Source organism: Eucalyptus grandis, chromosome 6, assembly GCF_016545825.1.
Source record: "Eucalyptus grandis isolate ANBG69807.140 chromosome 6, ASM1654582v1, whole genome shotgun sequence".
Classification (NCBI taxonomy): domain Eukaryota; kingdom Viridiplantae; phylum Streptophyta; class Magnoliopsida; order Myrtales; family Myrtaceae; genus Eucalyptus; species Eucalyptus grandis.
Genome location: NC_052617.1, coordinates 55,321,575 through 55,334,327, shown reverse-complemented (window position 1 = coordinate 55,334,327; position 12,753 = coordinate 55,321,575). Strand labels below are relative to the sequence as shown.

The 12,753-nt window shown below is 37.5% G+C and overlaps 1 protein-coding gene across 1 annotated transcript; it reads left to right on the top strand.

Annotated features, from left to right (window-relative positions):
* Positions 1-10,884: 10,884 nt before the first annotated feature.
* On the top strand, positions 10,885-12,032 carry LOC120294557 (wall-associated receptor kinase 2-like). Its single transcript, XM_039314715.1, has 3 exons — positions 10,885-11,138; positions 11,237-11,757; positions 11,848-12,032. The coding sequence occupies exons 1-3, from the start codon at positions 10,885-10,887 to the stop codon at positions 12,030-12,032; spliced, it is 960 nt and encodes a 319-aa protein (XP_039170649.1).
* The last annotated feature ends 721 nt before the right edge of the window (positions 12,033-12,753 follow it).

Here is a 12,753-nt window from a genome sequence, read left to right as displayed (position 1 = left end):
GTGCCAATATCGGAGTAAAATGGGACACTTATGTGCCACTCCGGCGAAAATCCGACCAAATGGCTGAAGTGGCAATTTTCTGGCGAGTTTGGTCCAAAACGGCGTCATTTTGCACGCTGACGTGGTGGAGAAAACGCAAAAATGATGCCGTTTCATGTCTACGTGTAAATAATAATATATAAATTAATTAAATTAGATTTAAAATATTCAAAAAAAAAATTTAAAAATTAAGAAAAATTAAAAAAAAAAAAGGGGAGGTCGAACAAGGCGGCTCCTCGCCGCCGCCTCCCGCCGTCGCCGGGAAGGGCCGGCGACGAAGGGGGAGGGTTAGCCGGGGTCGCCAACCCCTAGCCGACCGACGGCGAGGCCGCGAGCCCGCGCGAGATCTTGGCGAGGGCCGCGACCTCGCCCAGCATTTGGGCGAGGGCTCGCGGGCCCTTGCCGCTGGTCGACCGGCCTCGCGGCCTCGGCCAAGGCCCGGCAACCCCGGCCGACCCTCCCCACTCCGTCGCCGACCCTTCCGGCGGGCGGGAGGCGGCGAGGGCCCACGAGCCCTCGCCGGATCTAGGTGAGGGCCGCGACCCTCGCCCTAGATCTAGGCGCGGGCCGCGACCCTTGCCCATATCCGGCGAGGGGTCGCGGCCCTCGCCACCTCCCCGCCGCCGCCGGAAGGGGCGACCCCGGGCCCCCCCCCTCCGTCGCCGGCCCTTCCCGCGACGGAGGTGAGGCAAGCGCTGGCGAGGGAGCCGCCCGTTCGACCTCCTCCCTTTTTTTAATTTTTTCTAAAATTTTTAAATTTTTTTTAATTTTTAATTTTTCTTAATTTTTAAATTTCTTTAATTTTTCTTAATTTTTAAATTTTTAATTTTTTTTTAATTTTTGAATATTTTTAATTTTAATTTAATTAATTTATATATTATTATTTACACGTAGACATGAAACGGCGTCGTTTTTGCATTTTTCCGCCACGTCGCCGTGCAAAATGACGCCTGTTTTGGACAAGCTCACGGAAAGTCGCCACGTAAGCCATTTCCGGATCTTCACCGGAGTAGCACTTAAGTGTCCCATTTAACTTCAAAACTGGCACTCAAGTATACCATTTTAAAGTTATGGCACTTAAGTGTCCCTCGGTGCCAAGTTATGCCTAATTGAATGAAACTCTTGAATCCTTTTCTACAAGGATTTAAGCTGTCTTCATGTTATGAGCATCTATCCGTGGTCTATATCTCATGCCAAAGCCTCATTTCTGCACAAGCAGTCAGGAAAACCCAGCTTCTCTGTCTCTGTCCATTAACTTTAGAAGAACACGAGCATAATCAAGCAGCGTCAACTTATTTCTCCCAAAACCCTTGAGACTTTGGATAGGCGTATATTTTATCCAGATAACACGTATCATTAATACAGCGACTCATTCGAAGACCCTAATTTTTTTATGCACCATGAGTGTAGGAATTTTGCCTGATTGTCAATGGGTGAGCTTTATGCTTTAAAATTATATGCAAAAATCTTCCTAGTTTATTGTGCTAGTGTCACTTTAATAAAATGTTGGTGAACTTCCGGAAATCTGTCATATTCTCTTCTATCATGTTCTTGCAAACTTCGTCGTTCTTCAGGCATATTGTCATTTGAAGGAAAGGAATAGGTCTTTGCTATTGTGATATCCCGATTTTCAGTGAAGCAAGTAATCTCTCCATTTACAAGTCAAGGTGATCTAGTGATCAAAAAGCCAAATTAATATTGAGCCTTCCAAGTCTCAAGGTGACCATCTTAATGAAATTTGTAGAATAAAAGTCAGTCCTATTTGAATGGCTGAAGGAAGAGCCTATGTAGTGTAATGGCAAATTGATCTTAAATCTTCTTCTTCTTCTTCTTCTTGGTACTTTATCCCCTAGGGATGTGCAATGGGAACCGCTTGAACCGGATTGGACTAACCGGTTTTAAGTGATTTCCAGGGATGTCAATTCGGTTACTGGTTCCATAAAATTGGAACTGGTAAATGGAAATCCGATTCTCGATTTCATGATGGAAACTAGTCCGATATTGAAAGTATTAGCTCAAAGCCCAAATGAGCCCACCAAGAATAATAACCCACTTGGTAGAGAAATAAGGTGAGCCTAGAGAGAGTAAAAGCCCACAACAAAAGGAAAGCCCATGCCACTAAAAAAGAAAGCTAGCTCTCTCTGTCTCTCTCCTCGACTCTTTCCCTCACGTCTGCAAACGTAAAGGAAAGAGAAGCGCATTAGCGAAGCAAATTGAGGGATTCAAACACATTTGGAGACAATGCCATAACATAATCCACTCTCTCTCTAGGAGATATAAGCGTATGTTAGCTGGACTAAAAAATTTGGAGAGCATATACACGTTGCGAAAAAGAAAAAAAAATCCTCTCTCCATCGATTCCATTGGACCAATTGGGATCTGGACTAGATCAGTTCTAGGACTAGGTGGTCTACTTCCCGATTTTGGTCCTCTTGGTCCGGTTCTTGGTTCTTGGGTAGGACTGGATCAGGAACCAATTATCCCCATTAACTCATGTTGTTATCCATATTATTTCTTGCTTTTCTTGAATTTAAAGTTACATATTATTTTGAGAAATTGAACATAGCATATAGCATGAAACTTTAATGTATTTCAAAAGATGAATTTGTTATGCATCAAATCAAATGTAGTCATGTTTATATATATAATAGTATTGAGGCATTAACTATAATGTTGAGTGATTTTTTTTAAGTGAAAAGGAAGAATCAATCTAGATGAAATTCGATGGCCACTTAATAGAGTGGATGTTGTCAGGAGCCATAAGATATCATTAGCATGATGGTCACTTACTAAATTGACTTTACTCGGTAGCTATTATAAAATGTGCAAGAAATGAGACAGACACCACATATCCAATTGTCGGATTATATATGTTACCATATTGGATTCCCATAGGCAGTAATTTTCTCCAGACAAAATTTATAAATAGAGTACAATGGCAGAAAAAAAAATGGTTTGGTTTGTTTTGTCGGGGCAAGCAAATAAAATTTTGAATTAAAAGTGATCATGGTCCGGATTGGGTTGGTCTAGTACCCAACCCAAGGATCAACTTGTACAGTATTGGTTCTCAATTTTTAGACCGAGGACCAAATTGGTTGAGCCTTGGACCAAGGACCAAATTGACCCTATGAATTTGGTCTTATTCTAGGGTTAACCATGGACCAACCAATAATTTTTTTTTATTTCAGTTTTTGTATTCCTTGAAAAGACAAACTTAATTTTTAAAATTACATATCCATCTACAAGGACGAGCCACAAGACAAGGGCGAGCCATTAGGCGAGCAAACAAAGGCAAGTCGTGAGGCGAGTGATGTGAGCATCAAGTAGTGAGTGGTGAGGGCGTTGAGCAGCGAGAAGTGTCCAATGGTGAGTGCTGAGGGGGGTGAGCGCTGCGAAACAAGTGGGGCAAGGTTGCTCACAAGCGAAAAGTCATTTCTTTCAAGTAAAAATTGAAGATGATAAAGAAGAAAGAATATGATAAAAAAGAAAGAAGAACAAGAGGTGGAGGCCGTTTAATGCTATTTAATGCCGTTTAAGTTGGGGTTTGCTCTTCACAATAGATATAAAAATATTATATATAATTTGTAATATATATAGTTAGGATTGGTCCGAGTTGGATCAACTCTCAATTTACAAGATCAGGATCGATCCGTCAATGTCGTCTAAGGATCTTAAGACCAAAGACTGATCAAGTCTTCCTAGGAACCGGATCAAGACCAATAGGGTTGGGCCAGTCCAAGGTCGGTCTAGGGTTGACCCTGGACTGATGTTCACCTCTATTTTGAATGCATTGGATTCTATAGCTTCAATGTATTATTGGAATGATTATATATTATAATATATATAAGTAACAAAATGACTAGAATGAAATTGTATAACCCCATCGCAACAGAGCTTTATTCTCACTACTATGTACTTTGATTAGAAAAAGAAACTTATCCTACTAATAGTAACATTAATATATTAGGTTAATACTTAAATATTATTTGTGTGTTAGAGATACTTTGCCGTAGCAGTTCATAAAACCAAAAAGATCCATTGATTTTTTAAAAAAATAAAATTTCCGTTTTGTAGCCATACCTGATTTTAACAAGATAACATCAGGAAAAGTTAGAAGTGAAAAATCGATCACTATTGCTCTTGATTTTGACGCTCTAAAGGAAAGCAACTTTTTATTTGTTCCTTCAGCTTAAAAAGAGGATATATTCAGTCCTATTCCTTGTCCAAAGCATCAAGATGCAATTGAAAACGACCTAGATCTGAAAAAGCAAAGCAACGACTTGTATAACCAACTCATATCTCTACAATCCAAACGCCATCTGACACGATGTTGACCTTGACCTGAAAAGCCGAGCAGCGACTTGCGTGGCCAGCTGATGTCTCCACGATCTTAAGGCCTATAAGCTTTAATGATTTGGCCGATTCCGAATCTGATGTTTGCTTTTATCAAGAACGCGATTCACGTTGTGACGTTACAATCAATCCTAGAAATTTCCAAATTGATTTGAAATGTGAATAGACGCTTGTACTAAGGATCCAATCTAATCACGTGTAATGAAACTAACTTAATTCGAAATGAAACGAAGAAAAAAAGTAAAAGTAGGATTTTTTGATAAAAAAAAAATATATAGTTTGATTAATATTAATTTTTCAACTTCCATCGTGGATATAGAAAATTATTAAAGTTTGCTTTGCCGAATTTATTAAAGTAAAGGGTGGACAAAGATTATCTCTTTAACGAGACATTCCCTCCCCTCCAAAGAGAATATTAGGCAATGAAATTCTTCTTAATGTTTCTGTCATCGTTGAAGCTGTTATCAGAGAAATAAAGTAGCAAAATATCGACAAGAGACTCTGTAAAAGCTGTCTCTATATTAAATATCAGCCAATTTCGCATGAACTTTCATGAAAAAGGCGTCAATTTTGGTGTGCCTCTCGAAGGTGGGCCATATAGGATGTCTTTTTACGAAAGATACTTTTTATAAATTCCACCAACGATGTAGACTGAGGTAGAAACATAAATTTGCATGATGAACTTATGTTGTTGTTATTATTATTATTATTATTATTATTATTATTATTATTATTATTATTATTATTATTATTATTAATTATGTGATCTTAATCTGTAATTTCAAGCTTCCATTTAACATGATCCCTCTCAAAATTATGTTGTTTACAAATTTTGGTTCATGTGGATTGTGAACTTCTAAACAGATACAAGAAATTGATCCATATGACAAGATATATAACTCACCACACCTTATTTCATCCACAGTTAGACAATCGCCAAGATTCATTCGAATCCATTTCACCCTTACTGTCCTTGATAAAGGAGACTTATTAGTCTATAGGGAGTGATTATCTGAATCATTTGGCTAACAAAAATAGAAAACAACAAAAGCATATCAACTTATATGGAGTCATTGTTATCCAGCTAACGGTAGCGCTAATTGATTAGTTTATTAGGGAATGCATATTTTGCTGTAGCAATTAATAATACTAAAAGAATGCTTTGATCTTTTCGTTTTCCATCTAGTAGCCATACCTGATTTTAACTAAATAACATTAGGAAAAATTAAGGTAAAATACCCGTCACTATTGCTCTTGATTTTTACTCTCTTAAGAAAAGCAACTTTTGTTGCTCCTTGAGCTGGAAACCAAGACCATTTGTGCCCTAGGAAGAAAAAGACATGCTTGGGAATTAGGAAGCCCACGGTAGAGACAATAGATATCACATCAAAACTTCAATTCTGATTACTGCCATGCATGTAAATATAATAGCCTCCCACTTCTGGGTGAGTGGATAGGGTGAAATGCCTTCTATTTGGCTGGCTACCCTTCAAAGAGGACCATGCACGCTTGACATTGACCTTGACCTGAAAAACAAAGCAATGACTTGAATGGCCACACCGTTTGTTTCCTCTGGATAAAATTTTCGATAGGAAATTTTTTAAGTAGAATATGTTAATTTGCATGGTTATGACATAATATGTAAGTCACCACCCATTATTTCATCCACAGTTAAGATAGTCTCCAAGATTCATACAAATCTATTTTACCCTTACTATCCTTGATGAAGACGACTTCTTCATCTGCTAGGAGTGATGATCTGATTCATTTTGGCGTCTGCTAGGAGTGATGATCTTTATTCTCGCTACTTTTTACATTAATTAGAAAGAAGAAACTTACGCCCCTAATAGTAACATTGAATGATTAGGTTAATGCTTAAATAACAATTTGGGTATAGTCTATTGACCTATACATACTTTGTTGTAGCAGTTAATAAAACTAATAAGATCCTATGATTTTCCTCCTTTTTTCTTTTCCCCTTTAGAAGCCACACCTGATTTTAACTAAATAACATTTGAAAGAATTAAAGTAAAATCTCTATCACCATTTCTCTAGACTTAAACTCTATAAAGAAAAGCAACTTCCTTTGCTGCTTCAGCTTAAAACAAAGATATACTCAGTGTTGTTCCTTGTCCGAAGCATCGGATGCAATTGACGTCGATCTTGACCCGAAAAGCAAAGCAACGACTTGCATAGCCAACTCATATCTCCACGATCCGAACACACCTGCAATACGGAGTTGACCTTGACCTGAAAAGCCAAGCAGCGACTTGTTTGGCCAACTGATGTGTCTACCATTCGAAGGCCTATAAGCTTTAATTATCTGGCCGATCCCGAATCCGAGGTTCGCTTGCAATTCACGTTGTCATATTACAATCCATTGTAAGAATGTTCAAGCTGATTTGAAACTTAAATAGAGACTACTTGCACTATGGATTCAATTTGTTCGTGTGTAACAAAGCTAACTTAACTCGAAATGGAATGAAGAAAAAAAAGGTAAAACTACAATTCTCAATAAAGAAGATAGTTTAATTAATGTTGATTTCTCAACTTCCTTGGTAGATATAGCACAATGATTAAAGTTTTTTCGCCAAATATTATATGGGAAAAACGGTACTGTCATCACAGAACTATACCCTACAACTCCTATCATAGAATTAAAGTAGTAATATATTGACAAAGGGACTTCATAAAAGCTGTCTCTATTGTGTGTCAAATTTAAAAAACATTCGTATGAAAATTCCATGAAAAAAGGTGTGCCTCTCGAAGGTGGACCATAAAGCATGTCTTTTTACCAAACATTCTTCTCCAAAAATTCCACCAACAATGTTGACTGGCTTAAAACATAAATTTGCACCATGAACCAATGTCTTCTTTATAATTATTCTGTGATCTTAATTTGTAATTTCAAACTTCATTCAACGCAATCCCTCAAAAACTTATGTTATTTTTCAGATTTTAGCTCATGTGGTCTGTGAAATTCTAAATAGATAATAGAATTTGATTAATGTGAATTGTCCTACCTTAGCCTATAACATGATTTGCAAAACCTGTTGCTTCCTCTAGCAAAATTTTTTGTTGTTGGAAATTTTAACGTAGAATATGGTTAATTTCCTCATTATGACATGCTATATAACTCACCCCTCCTTGACTCATCTAAGTTAAGATAATTTCAATCCATTTCACCCATACTGTCTTTGATAAGGAAGACTTCTTCATCCATTAGGAGTGACGATCTAAATCGTTTGGCTGAAAAAGAGAGAAAACATCGAAAAAATATGAATTGATATGGAGTCACTGTGTGAAATTGGCACTATCAAATCAGATTTGATGGAAAAGTCCTTCGCTTTTGGGTACAATTCTGCTACAAATCGGACAGATAGAGAGGAAAATAATTCAAATGCGTTAGTCTATTTTGATGATCATTTCAACCGCCAAAGGAATCCCTTACCTGAGAACTCCTTTTTGGGTAAAAAAAAAAAGAAGGGACTTTGACATGTAATGACGGTTATTTCCCCCCAGTTGCCATTGTGTTTATGCCTCCTGTTATATGAGGGATACGGCAATATATACTAAAGTACTTAATATTAATAATCATGTTCTCATCAGATAAATTAAATCGTTTGAATAATTGGCACAAATTTTACAAAATTCCCCATGATATTAGAACACGACATGTTGAGTTTATTCCTTTGAGGTCTCTATATGTCTTCTCTACCATATAATTCAATGCTCTACTTTTATACAAAATCCAACTTAATAGTAAAGGGAGTGTTAAATTATTCAAATATTAAAAATCATGCCTTTTACTAATAATTTAAAATTTTAAAATAGTAGTTCACAATGATTATACGCGCGTCTAATTGACATATAAAGTGCGACTTAACATTGTGGCTCATATTTGTTGAATAAATAATATTGGAGGTTCATTAGGCGTATTACATGATGTTCTTAAACATAGATGAATATAAGAAATAAAATAAAATTTTAGCAAAACCCTAATTACATAAAGTTTATAGAGGAAAAAAATTATTTTCTGTCCATTACACAATCTCCATATTTTATCAATAAATATGGACTCTGTTCATATTCCACTATTATGGCATGAATGTCTACATGACACATTACACACGGTAAATTAAAGTAAGGAAAAAGATCAATCACTAATAATGATGCGACCAAATTAAACTTCAAAGTGGAGAAACAAAATTTTCACTATAATGAATATTTGAATATTCTTATACTGAAAATTTATAAAAGAAATTCTTAATTTGCCTTCTTGGGGAAAATATTATTGCGGTTCTTTACACGTACAAATTGAAGAAAACAATTGCTTTAAAAGGTTTTTAGGACGTGATGGAGCATATGATTTTGTGACTAGAGTACTCCAGTCTCTGGCTTAGAGTAGCTTGTGTTCTTCTGATGAATTGCAAAAGACGGTTCTAGAGCATTTGTCTACATTAGTGATGGACTCTCAAATGAATCGTGCATTGGGAAGATGTCACGTGCAATGCACCTGCACTGGATTCGTCACCCGAGGAATCATCGTGGAGTCGTCTCACGCAAGCGGCCGGGGACCAGCTGACGTTGACTCCACGACTTGAGCTTACCGTTGGACTTCTTTTGATCAACCATTATAAATAGAGTACAACACGACAGAAAAAAGGTTGGCCTTTTTTTTTTTTTTTTTTGGCGACCAAAGAAAGTTTTGAATGGATTGGACTCTACAGCTTCAATGTTACGTTGGGATGACAGGACTAAACATACAAGTAGCAAAGTGACCAGAATGAAATTTTATAGCCACATGGTGACATAGCTTTATTCTCATTATTCTGTACTTTAATATAAAAAAAAATTATCCCACTAATAGGAACATTAATATATTAGGTTAATATTTAAATATTAATTGTATATTAATTATTGACCTAGACATAATTTTCCGTAGCAGTCAATAAAACCAAAAGATCCACTGATTTTTGTTTTTTAAAAAATTCCGGTTATGTAGCCATACCTGATTTTAACCAAATAACATCAGGATAAGTTCAAGTGAAAAATCTATCACTATCGCTCTTGATTTTAACTCTCTAGAGAAAAGCATCTTTTTATTTGCTCCTTCAGCTTAAAGTAAAGATATATTCAGTGGAATTTCCTTGTCCAAAGCATCCGAGGCAATTGACGTCGACCTTGACCTTAATAGCAAAGCAATGACTTGAATAGCCCACTCATGTCTCCCCACGATCCGAATGCCATGTGATACGACCTTGACCTTGACCTGAAAAGCCAAGCAGCCACTTGCATGGCCAGTTGATGTCTCCACGACTTAAAGGCCTGTGAGCTTTAATGATTTAGCCGATCCTGAATCCGAAGTTTTCTTTTATCAGAAATGCGATTCACGTTGTGACGTTATAATTGGTTCTAGGAATTTCCAAATTGATTTAAAACATGAATAGAGACTTGTACTAAGGATTTAGGTTGCTCGTGTGTAATGAAGCTAACTAAACTCGAAACGAAACAAAGGAAAAAGAAAAACTTCTATCACTCCATCCTTGCGGGGGCAAAGAACCCATCGCTAACTAGGATCCTTGATAAATAAGATAGTTTGTTTAATATTAATTTCTCAACTTCCTCGGTAGATATAGCCAAATGGTTAGAAGTTTTCTTCGCCAAATATAATAAGGTAAAAATGATACTGTCGTCATATAACTTTACTCTACAGTTGTTATTAGAGAATTAAAAAAGGAACATATCGACAAGAGACTTTATAAAAGCTATCTCTATATTGGTTAAATTTCAAATAGTTTCATATGAAATTTCAATATAAAAAAAAAAGTGTCAATTTTGGTGTGCCTTTTGAAGGTGGACCCTACAGCATGTCTCTTTACTAAAGACACTTTTGAGAATTTCACGGACCATGTTGACCTAGGTAAAAATATGAATTTGCATTATGAACCTATGTTTTTTGTTTATAATTTTTTTGTCATCTTAAATTGTAATTTCAACATTTCGTTCAATGTGATTCCTCATAAACTTCTGTTATTTTCAAGTTTTGGCTCATGTGGTCTGTGAAATTTTAAACAGATTCAAGAAATTAATTCTTGTGAAGTGTCCTAACTTAGCTCTACAACACGATGTGCAAAATAGATGCTGCATCTAGCTAAAACTTTTTGGGGGAAATTTCTAACGGAGAATATGTTTATTTTCGCCGTTATGACGTGATAGAGCAGCTCATTTTGTGACTAGGGTACGCCAATCTTTGGCTCACAATGCTACAGTTACTTGAGCAATCATCAGGGAATCGTCTCATGCAAGTGGATAGGACCAGCTGGCGTCCCCTTCCCCCCCCTCTCCCACAAAAAAAAAAAAAAAAAAAAAAAAAAAAAAAAAAAACAGAAGAAATGAAGAAAGCCATCTTTCTTCTCCTTATATTCCCCGAGCCCATCAAATTAATTCATCAAAACAAAAGAATATTTGAAGAGGGTTGAAGGAAGAAACATGGTCTTTCATAAGCTTCTCCTGAGAGTTGTGGTGATTGGGGCTTTTCTGGGTCGATACCACAATCACATGGCAGAAGCTGTTGATTCAATGACGAAGCTTGGATGTCGAAGTACTTGCGGAAACCTCTCTATTCCATACCCCTTCGGATTGGCCGACAGTGATCCCCATTGCCGCATCGATCCTCCCTCATTTGGAGTCATTTGTGATAACTCTAAATACTTGACATTTCTCTTGAGGACCACGAGATACGAGTAAATGTTTCAACCGCACAAGTCTGCTATGACTCTTCCGGGAATAGTATGTCAACCAGTTATAAGGTCCTATTCCAACCTATGTTCCCCATATCCAGCACTAAGAACAATATGTTCCCCATATCCAGCACTAAGAACAAGCTCACCGCCGTCGGTTGCAACATGTGGGCATTTTTCCAAGACCTCAATTGGACGTCATCTTTCGGGTGTACGTCTTGGTGCAGCAATGTTTCTGATGTCAGCAACGGGTCGTGTTTGGGTATTGGTTGCTGTGAGACAAGCATCCCTAAGAATTCCTTCGGCTACGGAATCAGAATTGCGAACTTTTTGGATCATTCCGATGTCGTGGATTTCAATCCTTGCATCTCTGCCTTTGTCGCAGAAATTGGCTCATACAACTTCTCGGTTGGCGATCTTAAGCAGCTTAAATTTAATACTTCCACTCTAATTCTCGATTCGGCAATAGGAAATCAAACATGCGAGGACGCCAAGAAGAATGGGACGAGCTACGTGTGCAAAAACAACACCGCTTGCACTGACGCCGAAAATGGATCCGGGTACAAGTGTAATTGTTTACAAGGCTACCGAGGCAATCCTTATCTTGCAACCAGTTGTCATGGTACGTTGATAACATAATGTTAACTTATCCTTTTTATTAAATGATCTCAGAAGATTAGATACATTTGATGTGTGTGTTTAATTTGCGTAGATATAGATGAATGTGCGGATCCAGAGAATTACCCATGCCGAGGAAAATGCCATAATGTTGACGGGAGTTATACATGTTTATGCCCAAAGGGTTATCACGGTAATGGCACGAAGGACAGTGGGGATGGACAAGGGTGCACTACTAATTCATTATATTTGATGGAAATTTTGGTTGGTAAGTTCTAAGCTTATTTCAAGAATATATAATTTGATTTCTTTTTGTTGTAGGAGAAAATTAACTATTCACAATTTCGCCCAATTTTTCTTCCACAGTCCTTGATTGGAAAAATTCAAAATGAAACTTTCTATATCCTTCTCACTGAAGTTTCAATGCAGAAGATAAATGATATTATCTGATACATTGAGTTCATTACACGTTACTAAGTGCATCACAATTGAGCTTCCTTAAAATTTAAAAATAGATTAAGTTTCCTCACTTCAATATCTGTACTCTTCGAGTGTCTTTTGATGTGGCGACATTGGGCTTTGTGTAAAGGTAAAAACTTTTTCCAGCGATTGAAATCACGTCGCGAATATTATTGTCAGTACTGTGTCTGAAAACCCACTATTTACGGTGTGTGCAACCTTCGGTATTCGATTGGGGGGAGGTCACCTGTCTCAGGCGACCAGAGATTTGTTGTCACGTGAAAGGTGAGCATCCTCCAATTTCACAGCATGACCTCCAGAAAGAAAGGGGGGGCATAGGTTTTTGTTCGCAAGAGCGGTTGGTGGCTCTTTGCCGAGCACTCGTGTGGGCGAAAACTGGTGGGGAAGCAAGCTTAGGGATGGCTGTTTTATCAATCCAAGAGGATATCCTTCCTTACTTCTTAGCCCCATATAATGAGTGAAAACCCATGCATGATGAATGGGTTTCGGGGCCAGGTAATATTTTGCTGCTCCCCGTCCA

Excerpts from the sequence above, each read along its gene's own strand:
- LOC120294557 (XM_039314715.1), top strand. The coding sequence starts at position 10,885 with ATGGTCTTTCATAAGCTTCTCCTGAGAGTTGTGGTGATTGGGGCTTTT. Across the intron at positions 11,139-11,236 it reads TTGAGGACCACGAGATACGA|CACTAAGAACAATATGTTCC; the intron begins GTAAATGTTTCA and ends CCCCATATCCAG. Across the intron at positions 11,758-11,847 it reads TCTTGCAACCAGTTGTCATG|ATATAGATGAATGTGCGGAT; the intron begins GTACGTTGATAA and ends TAATTTGCGTAG.